The sequence below is a fragment of the Hordeum vulgare genome, chromosome 7H (assembly GCF_904849725.1).
Source record: "Hordeum vulgare subsp. vulgare chromosome 7H, MorexV3_pseudomolecules_assembly, whole genome shotgun sequence".
Taxonomy (NCBI): Eukaryota; Viridiplantae; Streptophyta; class Magnoliopsida; order Poales; family Poaceae; genus Hordeum; species Hordeum vulgare.
Window position 1 is genome coordinate 626,574,524 of NC_058524.1, and position 15,987 is coordinate 626,590,510.

General features: G+C 45.9%; 2 protein-coding genes and 1 pseudogene across 2 annotated transcripts; 1 reads left to right on the forward strand and 2 right to left on the reverse strand.

Annotated features, from left to right (window-relative positions):
• Positions 1-1,832: 1,832 nt before the first annotated feature.
• On the reverse strand, positions 1,833-3,059 carry LOC123412185 (SPX domain-containing protein 3). Its single transcript, XM_045105126.1, has 3 exons — positions 2,760-3,059; positions 2,506-2,653; positions 1,833-2,336 (listed from the first exon to the last, which is right to left on the reverse strand). Exons 1-3 carry the CDS (start codon positions 2,985-2,987, stop codon positions 1,951-1,953), a joined length of 762 nt encoding a protein of 253 aa, XP_044961061.1. The 5' UTR covers positions 2,988-3,059; the 3' UTR covers positions 1,833-1,950.
• Positions 3,060-8,490: 5,431 nt separating this feature from the next.
• Positions 8,491-9,678, reverse strand: LOC123413316 (annotated as a pseudogene).
• A 2,800-nt stretch (positions 9,679-12,478) lies between these two features.
• Positions 12,479-14,044, forward strand: LOC123411917 (UDP-glycosyltransferase 89B2-like). The gene has a single exon (XM_045104872.1). The coding sequence runs from the start codon at positions 12,497-12,499 to the stop codon at positions 13,892-13,894; it is 1,398 nt and encodes a 465-aa protein (XP_044960807.1). The 5' UTR covers positions 12,479-12,496; the 3' UTR covers positions 13,895-14,044.
• The last annotated feature ends 1,943 nt before the right edge of the window (positions 14,045-15,987 follow it).

The following is a 15,987-nucleotide window of genomic DNA, read 5'->3' on the forward strand; positions in this document are numbered from 1 at the left end:
CGAACCAACCCAAACGGACGAAAAGCGGATAAAATCGCCGTCCGTTTGGATCGTCCCGTTGGAGTTACCGTAAGGGAATGAGGGTCCACATCGAGAGATTAGTTTAAATTATGGCGTGGATGAGCTCATCACCTTAAACTGATCACATCTAGAGGCTTGTGATCAGGTGGACATTGCTGCCATTTTCGGAAGAGTCAGAAAAAAGGCGGATGGATGGGACGTCGATGAAATACAGGACGCGGAATGTGGCGTACAATTTTTCCCTTGGAACCCACGGGCAAGTTTGATAGTAAAAGAGTGAATTTCACATTTTACCCCCTAAATATGCATTTGTGACACTACTTATCTGTTGAGTTGAAATTCGTCTAGAATATCCCTTTTAGAAGCTTTAGACTATCGTTTTTCTATGGATGTTCATTAGGGAAGGTGTAAGGTGATGTCTGAGGTCAAAAAATATCTGCACAACAAGCAGGAATGGAAGAAATGGACAAGATCGTCAATGGTGCCCTCCGATCTTTACACATTTTTTGTTACAAATCATTAGCGCAACATGCCGATAATATCTAGCATAAATATGTAAAATACAAAATCGGGATAAAACAGTGTTAAAAGTCTTCAAAACTGATATTTTAATAATGAGTATGTCTTGAACTCAATTGACTGGGACTTAGTGAAGCCTCAGTCGAGTGACGTCGGTGTATTTTTTTTTTTTTTTTTGCTACAATCGGCACGGCTGGATGTTACAAACAGCGACAAAAAATGTTGTGATGGTATTGCAAGCAAGAACAACTAATGATATTACAATTACTAATTAAAAGGAACCTTCAATGAAGGATGTTGCGACCGGTGAGATGATGTGCTACAACCGATGAGGAACGGCATGCTTCAACCAGCAAGACGAATGCTCCAACCGGTAGGAAACAAAGTTGGAAACGATGGTAAAAAATGTTGCATGGTCGATTGAGACTTGGTTAAATCTCAGTTGAATGGGTTTGAGCAGGTTCGTTCGATAAAAGTTTCATCAAAGGGGTAATATTTGTCACAAATATATAACTACATGGTAAAAGGTGAAATTCACTCTAAATAAAAAAGACTGCAATATGCATTACTCATATCATATAATCTAGCGCCGGTAAGTGGCCATCGAACATATCTCCCCTAATAATAAAGCGCGCAGCGCTTCTGTCGTCCGTCGTCGGTCATTTTGTAGAATAGCCCTCGCAGTTTCAGTTAATTAACCCGCAGTCCAACTTTAAGTCAGAACGAACCGTTTTCTGTTGTTTTGCAGAAAAGTCCTCACAGTTTTAGATAATCAACCCGCGGTCCATCTTTTAGTCAGAGCCGAACCGTTTTTTTTTTGCATTTTACAGAAAACTCCCTGATGTTTCAGGTAATCAATCCGCCGTCCCTATTTAAGTCAGCCTAAACGTTTTTTTGTTTTAACAAAAAAAACCCTTACTTTTTAGTTAATCAATCCATATTTTATCTAAAACAAAATTATCCATATCTTTTAAACCGTAACTCCGATTTTAACATGTTATATATGAAATTTGATTAAAAAAATATGTAGAATCTAAATAGGATGTTATTTTTAGCTGTTGAATACTTTTTAAATATTATTTTTGGTGCAAACTTAATCTGTAATGCATTGTTTTTTTTTCTCTCTTTCCGACGACCATATGAATTGCAATAAATATCCATTAAATTAAAACCAAATTGAGAGGAAAGAAAACATCGTTAACCACACATGCACACCTTTGAAAAATCTCGTGGGGAGAAACAACATATTTCTCATCTTATTCCGAGTGATTGTACATTCAAACGCGTTTTCGTTGTGTGAGCACTGAGGCCATCGTCGACAACACAAATGTGCTAATATATTACGTTCAAAGCGTGTGTTATTTTCTCTTCCGTTTTTTTGCTAGTATATATATATAGCAACATTTAAACTCATGTATCGGCAACCTGGATGGACAGCAGCTGGCCCTGCTCAGTCAAGGCGGCCTCCGTTTCCAATGGTGGCAGCGAGAAGTGCCCGTACGTTGAGCTCCCGCTACGGAGCTCCCTAATGGCCACCAGCGCCGCGACGGTGTTCCTAAAGATGCCCTGCGCTGTTGCCATAGGAGCCATCTCGGTGCCGGTGCAGCGCTTCCTCGTCCACCAGTCACCACTCTTGTCTGAGGCGAACACAGCCTCCATGGTCTCCTCGCATTCGCGGACGAGCCTGGACATGAGCTCCGTCCTGTAGAAGGGCTGCTTGAGCACCTCCTCGATGAAGGGCAGCCGGAGCAGCCGCCCCGTACGCTTGTCGTACTTCTTCAGTATCTTGGCCAGCCCTGCAGATCGAAGAGAGCAAACAAAATTAAATCAAAGCTTTGTTTTCTGAATTTCTTCAGATACTACCACGAACCTTGCAAATTTTCTTTTGGTCAAAGCGTGCCCAAAAAATGTTACTAGAAAAAGAGCCTCCATATATATTGTCAAGCCACAAGGGAGGAAACAAACCTGTGTAGTTGACGGCGCTGTAGTTGAGGAGCAGCACCATCTCCCCGTGCAAATCCACGATCTCCCTCCTCACCTTCCTCATCTGCGCCGCACGCTCCGCCTCGGACGGCTCCTCGCCGGCCACCGCCTTCACCGTCTCCCTGACTTCCTGCACATTGTTCCAATTACGTCCGATTGCAGGTTACAGCCCTCTTTCAGTATCTTTCCCCACCAACGGTACGCGTGTTATATAGTTATATATAGTTAGTACGTACCCTGTGGCGGATGATGAAGTCTTCCTCCTGCTCGAGGAAGAAGGCGTTGAACCTGTCGACCTCGTCATTGAGGAGCCGCACAAAGGCAGCCTCCGCCGCGGCACGGTGCGGCGAGGAGCCGGAGACGAGTCGGACGAGCACCTTGAGGCGCTTGTATGCCAGGAACTTGTCCCTCCACCCCGGGAGGCTCTCCTCCACCTGCTTCTTGAGCCTCTTCCCGAACTTCATCTCTCAACCTCAACTCCCAGGCTACTAGGTCCCAGCTACTTCAATGGTGCCAATGAGGCATGGAGTCATGGAGATACGATCGAATTGTGGGGAGGCGCCACATTGTTATGGCGTGCAGCAGGGGGGTTGGTCAGTTTGGAATATTTGAAGCATATGCTGCCTGCCGTGGTTGGCAATGGCAGTGGCATGGAGGGAAGCTGGGAACTGACTACATTATCCATATACAGTAGTACGGTGGGCTTTTGGTCAAAGAAAGCAAGGAGAGAATTCTTTGGAAGAAGAGTAAAGCTCCGTCAAAAAGAGGATGCGATGCAGGTAAGAAGAAGATATACGAAGCATATTCCATTCCAGAAGGAAGCCTCTCCATCCATCGACTTTTCTACTTCCTCTTAATTTCGGCTCTGTATTATTCCATGCAATGCATGGTTCCCCGTAAAAAGAGGTATAATTCCATGGGAATATATATGGGATCTTCGCAACTAATCCGGCTTACTCTTGACCTGCCTGCCAACATATAGCAGCTTCTCAATGTCATGTTTCTGACTCTTCCGTCAATTTTTTGGAGCATCCGATTTGGTTTGTCTTTCCCATACACAAATGACAATTTACATAGCAGGTTCGTCTTTCTATAAAAGAATCACTGTAACTGTGAGGGAGAGGATCCTCACGTCGATGCACTACCCAAAGGCATCAAGACGAGTTGTTACAAGAGAGTTCCCTAGTGGGCATTTCCTCTTTGGCGTGCATTTTTGTTAACTGTTTCCTTGTGGCGCTAGTAAATAGGCCGCCCCATCTAAGCGCCTGTTAATGACTTATTTTTTGTAAATTCTATGAATTTTTCTAAATGTTGATGAAGTTTTCTAAAATTTCAATGAATGTTTTTCTGAGATTGATGAACTTTTGTATGAAAATCGATGAACCTTTTCTAACATACAAAAATTGAATGAACTTTTTTGAATATCGATGATTTTTTTTAAAATTTGATGAACATATTTTCGAAAATTAATGAACTTTTATAAAAATTGATGATTTTTTTAAAATTTATGAACTTTAAAAAAAAATACATGAACAGTGTTGAATTTCTATGAACTCTTTTTCTTCAATTTAACGAACTTTTTAAAAATTTAATGAACTTTTTCGAAATGGGACAAAAAAAATCAATTTCAATGAAGTTTTTTTTGAAATTGATGAACATTTTTTCAAAATTGATGAGCCTTTTTTAAAAATATGAAATTCTCTTCAAATGAATGAACCTTTTTCCTTAAATCAGTAAACCTTTTTTGATTTCATATTTTTATTTTCGTACCAAATAGAAAATCTGGACGTTTTCTTTCTGCTGAATCAACTGAAGAAAAAAATAGGGCATCATGCTAGTGGGCTGGCCATGCCAGCGATGCTGCAGGCACCGGATCGTTAACGGGTGCTTGCAATGCTGCATGGGCTCTGGTGCGAGAAAAGGAATTGTCACCAAGACGAATCGTTGGAATTGTTGTGGAAGTACAGGCAGACACAATCCAGTTTAGTCTTTCGTTCGTTTACCAGACTTCAGGCCCAAGTTATGGCGGGAAGCGGGGAGTCCCTTCTTCTTTTTTGTTTTTTTGAGGGCCAACTCGCGCTCATGTGCTGCTCGCCTTGGCTGGCCCAAGAACTAGCTTAATTTTGCTTGATCAGTTTATTGTTGTCGCCTGCTCGCTCACTCGATCGGGTTTCCTAGCTCACTCGCTTGTACATGTCACAAATTTGATAAAAAGTTCATTGGTTTTGACATTTTTCATCAATTCTGGAAAAAAGTTCATGACTTTATAAGAATGTTTGTCAAAATTTTGAAAAGTGCTCGTGGGATCTAGACCCTAAACCCTAAGTCCTAAAAATATATAAAAATAAATATGAAAAAGGAAAATCCACAAGCCCTTTTCCAGCCTCCAGTAGGGCTTGACGCTCGAGCGAGCTATTTGGAGAAGAACGAAGGTTAAGGGAGACATTCAATAGGAGAAGGATTTGGGCATGTGTGGTGTCAAATACGGTCGTTAGCATCAGTTTTTTTTTTTGTGAGGTAGCAACACCTAGGCTTTAACCGTGGGATTAACCACGCATCGACGGATCACAGGTGGTCTGACGTTTGCGTCGCCTCAGAGGTAGGAAGTGTTTTCCTAAGTTTTATCATCAAACTGACATTTCTGATATGATTGACTCAAGTTTTATTGCTTTGTATTGCGTACACAGATATCAACGGAACACTCAAAGTAGTGAGTAGAGCAGGAGAATATCTTGTTCCTCCAACATCTCTTCCCGGAATCGATCCGTCGGCGGATATATAAGCTAGCTACGCCAAAGTACCTAACCGACTCCAGCCTCGACTCCAAAGCCTACACGGACTACTAAGGCCTTGTTTGGTTCATAAGTCCTAAGACTTTTTTAAGTCTCAACTTATATAAATCCTAAGTTCCTAAAAAGTTCCTACCTGTTTGATTTCTAGGACTTAACATGGACTAAAAGACCATATTACAACTATAAGTCCCTATAAGACTCTCCTTGAGAGTCTTATTTCATAAGTCTCAAATGCCCACTTTAAGTCTCTATAAGTCCCTCCTGTTTGATTTCGATGGGACTTAAAAGGACTTATAAGTTCTAAGGCCCTGTTTGGAACCATCTAAATTATAAATCCGGTTTTAGGTGAGCTGGGAGGAGCCGGCGGGGCGCGTGAGGTAGACGGTGCTGAAGCCGCCCTCGCCGACCACGGCCGACGTGAAGATCGCCGTCATGGCCTCCACCTGCGCCCACGACAGCTGCCTCGCGCCGTCGACCTTGCCGGGCTGCTGGTGGTCCTCGTCGGTTGCGGACCCTCGGGTGGCGACGCCGCCGGTGCCACACCCGCAGCAGAGGAGGCGGCCTTCGAGCTTTCCGTGCTCTGCGACGAGACACACATAACCTGTTCGATGTAATGCACATGAGGGTGGAGAGAGGTGGAAGAAAGGTCTGACGTGCGGGTCCTATCTGTAATAACGGTCAAAGTTAATGGTCAACCTGACTTGTGGGCCCAACATGTCGGAAAGGTGTTTAGAAGAGGTTAATGGAGCAGTTTTCACACTTGGTAGTTTTTAGCAATGGATTAGAAAAATTTTGATAGTTTTCCGTACAAAATCGTAAAGTGATAGCTACTGCACACGGTTACGCGAAATGTGCTAGTTTTTGGCAATTTACTCCGCGAAATAAGAAAATTAATGCATGGGGGAGAAACACAAACAACAAAAGATTATTGAGCTGGGTGAGAGCCCTAGCGGCTAACTTTATCATCTCTTGTTTGCTGAAACAAAAAATTAGGAAAGGTGATTGGACCGGGACTGGTCATGTCAAGCTAAATGTGGATGCGGGGTTCAAGATTGATTCACTCGAAGGTTTTATTGCGGCGATTATTACAGATCACTATGGCAATTTCATTGCAGGCGCAAAATGAAGAACTAGATATCTGCTATGACGCATTCACAGCTGGAGCAATTGCAGTAATGTTTTTCCTAAGCCTGGTTCCAACCACTAGATGCAGCAAGGTTGAATTGAATTCTGAAATCTAGAGGTCATTGCTCTACGGTAGCTCCTATACGCCGCTCTTTGCGGCAGGGAGTGCACCATTCGCACAGGAAAGTGTCGAGCTGGGCTAGCCCATTTGTGGTAGGGCACGGTAAAAAATCAACAAAAAATCTGGCTGGGATTCGAACTCACGACCAACTGCAGAATCGTTCAGACTGCTAGCCGCCGCAAAAAGCTGGTACCATTGCACATCATGCCTCATCACTGTAAAACAAATGACAACAATCAGCAAAACTTTAAAAAAATAATTCACAAAATATTAAAACGCCTGACAGTAAAAGGGATCGAATACAAAACCTCTAGCAAACATTTGAATTTCACAATGAGAACATTATTTGGAATTGTGACTATTTTATGAAAATACGAATAAGTTTTGAAACTCGAACATTTTTTGAATCAATAGAAACAAGTTTTAGAACCAGAAAAATATATTGAAAACTGAACCATTTTGTGTTTGAGAACAAATTTTGAAACATGAATGATTTTGGAATTCGTGAGCAAATTTTGGAAACAGGAACATTTTCTTAACTTTGTGAAAAATTTATCAAAAACGAGAACATTCTCTGAAATTCCCAAACAATGTTGAATCCATGAGCAAAATTTAAAAAGCGAAGATTTTTTGAATTTATAAACAATCTCCGAACCTTGTTTGAAAATCCAGGTTTTTTGGTTAATGCCAGATTTGTTTTTTTTAAAACATGAACATTTTTTATAATTCTAGAACATTTTTGTAATTTGAACAACAATTTTCGAAAATCCCAATCATTTTTTGCAAATGTAGAACAAATTTCGAAACATGGAAGGTTTTGGAATTCATGAACAAAGTTTGGAGACAGGAACATTTTTTTAACTTTGTGAACAATTTTTCAAAATGAGAACATTTTCTAAAATTCCCAAACAATGTTGAATTCATGAGCAAAAATTGAAAAGCGAACATTTCTTGAATTTTTGAACCATATGCGAACAATTTTTGAAAATCCCTATGTTTTTGTTAACGTCGGATCTTTTTTGGAAAACAAGAAAAAAATTGTAAGTGCAGAATATTTTCCACATTTGAAGAACAATTTTCAAAAATCCAGAATATTTTTAAAAAATCCAGAACAAATTTTGGAACATGAACAGTTTTGGAATTTGTGAACAAATTTTGGAAACAGGAATTTTTTTTTAATTTTCTGCACGATTTTTGAAAACGAGAACATTTTCTGAAAATCCCAAACAGTGTTGAATTCGTGAGCAAAACAATAATTCACAAAAATAAGTAATATCGTAGCGCAATTTTCACACTGTTGCATCAAACTGAAATGCATATATTTATGATATAGTGTTTAAATTAAAGATTAATTGTATCTCGACACGTCGAAATAGAATGTATCTCGCATACATGGCGTAGTCTTCCACACACACACACACACCCTCAAACGAATTCACACACTGAGACGCACAGCGCACAACACCAGCATATGCATGCGACGCAAACATGCACGCACACATAATCGAACACATAAAGTAAAGGAAAAAAGACGGACAGATATGTTACGTTCTTGGGTGTATATAGACTCTATATGCAAAAACTATAGCATTCAATTTTTTTTAAATGAAATTATTTTTCAAATGAATCTGATCTTTCATTGTACTTGCAAGAACTTACACATTGACATCTTTTCAAAAAAGACTAATTTTCAGTCAAAATAGTGACCTATAGTAGCAAATAAATTTTGTCTTTTTTTCCAAGAAGTTAATGTTAGTTTTTTTTTCTGAAATTTCTGATACCAGTGCAAAACAAAGTCAACTTTAATCTATTAAGTAATTTTGAACTATTTTAATTTTTTATTTGAAGATTAAAGGAAACTCCTTATATTAGATGCATATATAACCAGGAACCAAAGTGTAGAAGATGATCATACACCATTCCCATGTTTCCAACCCTAAAAATTGGTGATATGTAATATCGTTTTGAATACGCAGAACACGTACATTGTAAATTCTTTTTTTTTGTAGAACACGTAATACATTACTACTTGTGCTTCATTCAATCCGCACGTACAACAGGGCCTTCTTCCGCGTTGTGAGAGCGAGAGTGAGTAAAGGAGAAGCCGGTGCCTCGCAGCGCGTCGTCGACGATGGCATCCAGCCTCGTCGCCATGGCCGGCGTCATGTGGTTGCGCCAGTCGCCGACCACGCCCTTCCTGAAGAAGGCGTCGTTGGAGACGATGGGCATCCCCGGCGCGCCGTTCCTGTTCACCTCCAGGTTCCGCAGCTTCTCCAGGCTGCACAGCTCCAGGATGGCGCCCACCACGCCGGCGTCTTCCTCCTCCGCCGTGAACGGGCACCCCAGGAACCGCGCCAGCCGCCGGACGTTGCCCGCCGGGTCTCGCAGCATCTCCTCGTACCTGAGGAAGAGCACCTTGTCCGGCCGCTCCCTGCTCGCCTCCCAGTACTCGGCCGCCTGCCGCCACACCGGCCCGCATCCGTTGCGGCCCTCGCAGAACACCTCGAAGAGCTCGGCGAAGTCCAGGTCGTCGCCGGTGGCAATGGCGCCGTGGGCGACTACCTTCTTGAGGAACCAGTACCACGACATGCCAGCTCGTCCTTGGGGTCTCGGCAGATGTACACGATCCGGCAGCCGCCCGTGACGCGCTCCGGCAGCTGGGAGTATGCCCAGTGGGTGGCGAGCACGCGCGGCGGGGATGGGCACGCGGCGGCGAGGACGTCGCGCGCCTCCTCGACGGAGCGGCCGAAGAAGACGCCTTCGAGGAACCTGACGCAGCCGTGCGGGTTGCGGTCGAGGAGCGGGTGGTCGGCGGACGACGGCGGGTGCGCGGCGCGGTGCCGGACTTGGGGCAGGTGACCAGAAGCACGTCGCCCGGCGCCGGCTCGAAGTGGTCGTAGAAGGCCGCCAGCGCCGGCAGGAATCTCTCGGGCACCCAGAACCCTCGGTACCGGCGGTGCGCGAACGGTGGCCACCGCGTCTCCAGCGGCAGGGTTCGGATCACCTCGGCCACGTTGTGCGTGTGCAGCGTCCGATGCTCATGCTCTCCGTCGGCGCCCATCGCCGACGATGTCTCCTCCATGCCAGCGACCCTATTGCCCTAATGGCGAGTGTGTGAGGTGACGGTGGACAGCCGGAGCACGGCGAAGATAGTATGGGAACTGCTAACCTCATTGCATGTAAATCTATCAACTTACCATACCGACACTCCATCTTCAGATTTTTTTGTTAAAAATTCTGACACAAGTTATATTTTATGTCAACCGTTTCCCGATGTGCATACTCCTATGTATGGAACACTGCGTACTCAACATGCCGGCAATTTATCTTCATATCGGCCCTTTTAGATTCATGGGCTAGAGTTTAAGCTAGTTTGGGTTCAACTAGCCCTAAAGTATCCAAACATAAGGGTTAGATTGAAGCTAGTTGCATCTAACTCACCTAAAAAATACTATCCCATCCAAAAGGTGCTAATTGGAGCTAGTTTTCATGGGGTTCATTAAAAAATATTTTTCTCTCTCTCTTTCACCAGCCAAGAGATGCTAATTGGAGCTAGTTCTCATGGGGCCCATTAAAAAATCACTTCTCTCTTTTCATAAAGTGCATCTATTGTTAATCTAACCCTTCCATCCAAACACCTATTTGGCTAGAGTTAGTTTAGGGTTAGTCATGAGCTAGAAACTAACTCTAACCACTAGCTAAGCTAGAGTATCCAAACAGGGCCATCGAATCTCAAAGATACTACATAGCATCTTTAAAATTTGTTAAAAATTCTGACACCGATCTCAAAGATAATAGTTATAGGCAATTGCTATTTTTTAGATGTTCGGATTTTTGCATCAGATCCAAGCGCATGCGCTACCATCTGATCACGTAAAAATGGATCAAGCCAAAGGAAAATAAAGTGAGTTGCCTTGAATTGAAACCTAGGACAAACCAGATCGTACTCAACCACAATAGCCATCTCACCTAGCTCATGTTATTGTGCGAAGTAGATCGCAGTTGAGAGCGGGAGTGTTGAAATACATACACGTTGTAACTTTTGTATAAATAGTATTGATAATATATACACAATATAGCTGATAATTCATGTACAAACAACCCAGTAACTTTTCAATCCTGAGATAAAAGTTGTTCAAAAATATCCTCTGATAACTTTGGTGTAAAAAAGCATGCTTATATACGCACGTTAGAGGTAATAACACACGTACAAATACCACCATAACTTTTGACCCCGATAACCTCTTTGATAATAGTGTGGTAATTATATGCACAACAAAGATGATAGCTCGCATACAAACACCGCAGTGACATCGTGATAAAATTTGTTGAAAACACCGGAGTAGCATATGTGTACATAGCATGCTAATATACACACAACATAGATGATAATTTACTCTAGCCCAAACATGATAATTTTTTAACCCAAGAAAAAAGTTGTTGGAAACACCCGAGAAACATAGGTTATATTTTTTTGTCAACCGTTTCCCTGTGTGCATACTCTTATATATGTATGGAACACATGCACCGGCCACAATATCTTAGAGCAACTCCAACGGGACGACCCATTTCATCCGCTGGCATCCGTTTGGGTCGGCGTGGACACAAAGTCGGCACAGGCGCCAACCCAAACGGACGCGCGTGCGCTCGCCTTCTCCTCCCATCGGGCCCGCTGATCGGTGGCACATTGGTCTCCCCCATCCAACAGCAACCCTCGCCCCTTCGTCGTCGACGCCGCCGTCCATTTTTTCCGGTGACTCTGCCAGCTACCGGCCGCGACCACGACCAAGAAGCCGCCTCGCCGACCCGGCCAGATCCTCACCGGCACGCTCGTCGGACGCCGGCCCCGCTCGTCGGACGACTCCCTTCGTCGGCCGTCTCCTTCATCGACGCCCACAAGCTGTTCGACAGTTTGCCAATGGTATCAATGTGCTTCAGCGCTCGACGGTGTTTGCTAGGCTTTCAATGTACTCCAATGATATCAACGGACTGAAGGCAACAGCCCACCGATGAACTTTACTATCAAAGACCACAACTACGACAAAGGATCCTACATGGGTGACGGTATCTATCGTCAGTGGACCACTATTGTCAAGACAATCCCAGACCCTATCGAAGAGAAGAGGAAAAGATTTTCCCAAGAGCAAGAGAGTGCTAGGAAGGATGTCGAGCGTGCCTTTGGTGTTTTGCAATTTCGATGGGGCATCGTTCGGTGTCCTGCCAATACCTAGAGCACGCAGAAACTGTGGGAGGTGATGACTGCTTGTGTGATCATGCACAATATGATCGGAGAAGATGAGCGCCCGGAACGTCTGTACGATTAAGGGTTTCAGTTTCAGAGTGAGAATGGTGTGCCTGAGCATGGAGGAGCGGTAACGTTTGAACAATTCATTCAGTTTCATCATGACATGTGTGATTGGAAAACTCACGTGCAACTGCAAAATGATTTGATTGAGCATATGTGGGCTCATGTTGGCAACCAATAGATCTATCTTCTTTATTCGGCTTGCAAAACTATGTGAGTCATTTTTACTTTTATTCGACTTATAAAACTATGATATTTTATTAAGTTGAAACTATGTTATTTGACTATATGTTTGAATGCAAAAGCAATGCAAAAATGAGCTATTTGTTGAAATAAGGCGGCCAACTGTAATGCCGGCACATATGGATCGGCGTATTGGGAATAGTGCCAACCAAAATCTAAAATAAGGCGGAAGCCAGGTGTGCGGCCGACCCAAACGGACAAAAAACGAATTAAAACGTCGTCCATTTGAATCGCCATGTTGAAGTTGCTCTTAATAATGGATCTCAAAGATTCATAGCATCTTCAAAATTTGTTAAAAATTCTGACACCGATCTCAAAGGTAATAGATATATACTCCATGGAGATGGAGGCATGTCAGCTGCACACCTGCACCTGCCATTGTACTCCATGGGTGCGCTACCACAGACAGCCGCAGCAAGCAACGGCGATGGCAAGCCAAGGCCACACGTGCTCGTCGTGCCGTACCCAGCCCAGGGCCACCTGCTGCCGCTCCTCGACCTGGTGGTTCTTCTTGCCCGACGGGGGCTCGCCGTCACCGTCGCCGTCACGCCAGGCAACGTCCGGTTCCTTGCCACATTGCCGTCGTCGGTCGCCACCGTCGTGCTGCCGTTCCCGTCCACACCCTTGCTGCCGGCCGGATGCGGCGAGAACACCAATCACCTCCCGGCGGACCTCTTCCGGCCGCTCATGGCGTCCCTGGTGGCCCTCTCCGCGCCGCTCCTCTCCTGGTGCAAGGCCCAGCCCCACGCCGTCACGGCCATTATAGCCGATCTGTTCATGGGGTGGACGCTTCCGCTCGCCCAGGATCTCGGCGTGCCGCATGTGGCGTTCTTGCCCGCCAGCGTCCACTACCTCGCCACCACTCGCTCACTCTGGCGTCGCATGCCGACGGGGCACGACGGCGACGAGAGGGTCGTCCATTTCCCGGAGCTTCCCGGCTCGCCTGCCTTCCCGTGGCACCGCCTGTCGTGGCTGTACCGGATGCATGTGGCCGGCGATGAGGTGTCGGAGACGATCCGGCAGATCCTTCTGTGGAGCCTGGAGAGCTCCTATTCCGTGGTCAACTCGTTCGCGGCGCTCGAGCCCAGCTGCTTCGAGGACGCGATGGCGGCGAAGCGGGTGTTCATGGTGGGCCCGCTGTCGGAAGCCGCCGCGGTGCGCGGCAGCAAGGAACCCACGGAGGTGACCGCGTGGCTGGACGCGTTCGACGACGGCTCCGTATACATCAGCTTCGGATCGCAGGAGGTGCTGTCACCGGCGCAGGCGGCGAGCGTCGCCGACGCTCTGAGGCTGAGCTCCACCGCCGCGTTCGTCTGGGTTGTGAGGAGCAACACCGTGGTGCCGGAGGGGTTCGAGGCGGCCACGGCCTCCCGCGGGACGGTGATCCGGGGGTGGGCACCGCAGCTGGACATCCTGCGCCACCGCGCCGTGGGGTGGTCCCTGACGCAATGCGGCGGGAGCTCGGTGATGGAGATGGCCGCCGCAGGTGTGGCCATGCTTACGTGGCCGATGTCCGCCGACCAGTTCACCAACGCGTGGCTGCTCGAGGAGGCCGGCGTGGCCGTGCCGGTGGCGGAGGGCGCCGACGCCGTGCCAGACGCCGGGAAGGTGGCGAACGCCATCTCCACCGCTGTCGCGTCAGAAGAGGGGGAGTCCATAAGGAGGCGCGCGGCCGAGCTCGGCCGGAAGGCGGCCGCTGCGGTGGCGGCGGGCGGAACGTCCTACAGTGACTTGGAAGAGTTGGTGCATGAGGTGCTTAGTGATGTCCACGTGGTTGCTTCATGATCGGCTCAAGAGTTTGCTTCACAATACTCTAGTATCTACTTTTTTTTAAACCGATAGCATCTATCCTGACTTCAAATAAGGATTGTACGTTTTCGTGTTGCTACGAAATAAGTTTCTAGGTGAGACTTTTCCTAGATAGATTCGCCCTGATTTACCTTCCGGCGTTTGTTGGGTTTTTTTTTTTTTTTGAGGTGTGAAAACTGCTTTATTGATCACTAATATGAATTACAGGAATAATAGTAGTATCAAAGGGTTCGAGTAGCCACACATGGCGTCCCTCCCCTAAATGCAAAGCATATCTAGCTAAGTGGTGAGCTTCCATGTTGGATAATCTTCCTTCATGGATAAACAAAATGTGTTGAAAATCACTATTGCCATCCAATATTTCCTTGATAATAGGGCCGGTTACTCCTTCAGATCTAGAGTTGATATCTTGGATAGCATTCAGGCAATCAGAAGCCACTGCAATCTTCTGCAATAGTAAGTCTCGGCCCAAAGCTTGAGCTTCGCGGCATGCAAGGGTTTCCAGAATTAAAGGATCAGTTAAACCATGGAAGACAACTGCTGATGAGCCCAGATAAGCTCCCTGCTCGTCCCTGCAAACTGCACTGATCGCTCCTATGGGAGGAGCTTTGCAGACTGCGCCGTCGACATTGATCTTTGTCCAACCCGCAGGGGGCTTGATCCATCGCCGAGTATTGGAGTGCACTGGTGTAGGGGCTGATCTTGATGATGGCTTGTTCAGTTCCAAATCTGTTAAATAGCGGTTGACAAAGGCTAGTGTAGCTCATGGGCTTTGGTGTTCTCCTTCATGAATTAACTTACGACGGGCGTACCAGATTGCCCATAGTGTTACCGTGATCTTGGTCATCTCGGTCTCAGACAATGATGAGCGCATGGAGAATAGCCAAGACTTTGCGTCTGGTTCTGCAGTCGCCAACATGTGCTCTACTAACTCTGGATTATGCAGTACCCATACATAGCGCGCCATGGTGCATGTAAGCAGGGAGTGGATCCAAGAGTCGTCTGCCCCGCACACCGCACATGCCCGAGTAGGTGCCATATTGCGGTGGTGTCGAACATCTGCTGTGGGTAGAGAAGTCTGGGCCAATCTCCATAAGAATATCTTGATTTTGGAAGGGACCTGGATCCGCCACAGCTCATCCCAGCATTTCCTCTCTCTGCTGACATCCGTCGGGCCGCCATTGCGTGCGAGCCAAGCTTCCCTTCGGAGCTTAGTAGTGATGAGCATGCGATAACAAGACCTGACAGTAAACACCCCTTTCTTCTCCTGTGACCATGACCAGTAATCTTCATAGTGTCGGGTGCTAAGAGGGATGTTGAGAATCACATCCGCATCAATCGGTAGAAAAGTTGAGGTGATCAAATCCCGGTTCCACCTGGCTGATGTGTGATCAATGAGCTCGGCAACCATGGTGGGACGTTGTGCCGTGAGACATGCAATAGGGCGCATGGAAGCAACTTTCGGGAGCCAGTTGTGGTTCCATATCTCTGTGGTTGAGCCGTCCCCGATCCGTTTGATCTGTCCTATCCTGAGAATCTCCTTCCCGTCGATGATTGCTCGCCATATTTGTGAAGGGTTATTCCCGAGCTGAGAATCCAGGAAGCAAGTAGAGGGATAGTATCGTGCCTTTAGGATCCTGCCACTTAAGGATTTCGGAGCCTTGAGCAGACGCCAAGCTTGTCGAGCAAGTAAAGCTAGGTTAAAAAGTTCAATATCTTTAAAGCCCAATCCACCTTCATACTTAGGCCGTGTCATCACCTCCCACGATATCCAGCTGGTCTTCCTTTCACCGTTCTTACTACCCCACCAGAATTTCCTTATGAGGGAGTTGATGTGGAGGCACAACCCACGGGGCACTTTAAAGCATGCCATAGAGAAGACCGGGACTGCTTGCGCAATGGACTTAATAAGAACTTCTTTCCCTCCTGAGGATAATATCTTTTCCATCCATCCTTTCACTTTATCCCAAACCCTATCTTTCAGGTATTTAAACGCCCCATTTTTGCTACTGCCAACATCTGTGGGCATGCCCAAATATTTGTCATTCAGACTCTCATTGTGCACATTA

Coding starts and splice junctions, on each gene's coding strand:
- LOC123412185 (XM_045105126.1), bottom strand. CDS start 2,987: ATGAAGTTCGGGAAGAGGCTCAAGAAGCAGGTGGAGGAGAGCCTCCCG. Junction 2,654..2,759: donor ACTTCATCATCCGCCACAGG/GTACGTACTAAC, acceptor AACAATGTGCAG/GAAGTCAGGGAGACGGTGAA. Junction 2,337..2,505: donor CAGCGCCGTCAACTACACAG/GTTTGTTTCCTC, acceptor TTCGATCTGCAG/GGCTGGCCAAGATACTGAAG.
- LOC123411917 (XM_045104872.1), top strand. CDS start 12,497: ATGGGTGCGCTACCACAGACAGCCGCAGCAAGCAACGGCGATGGCAAG.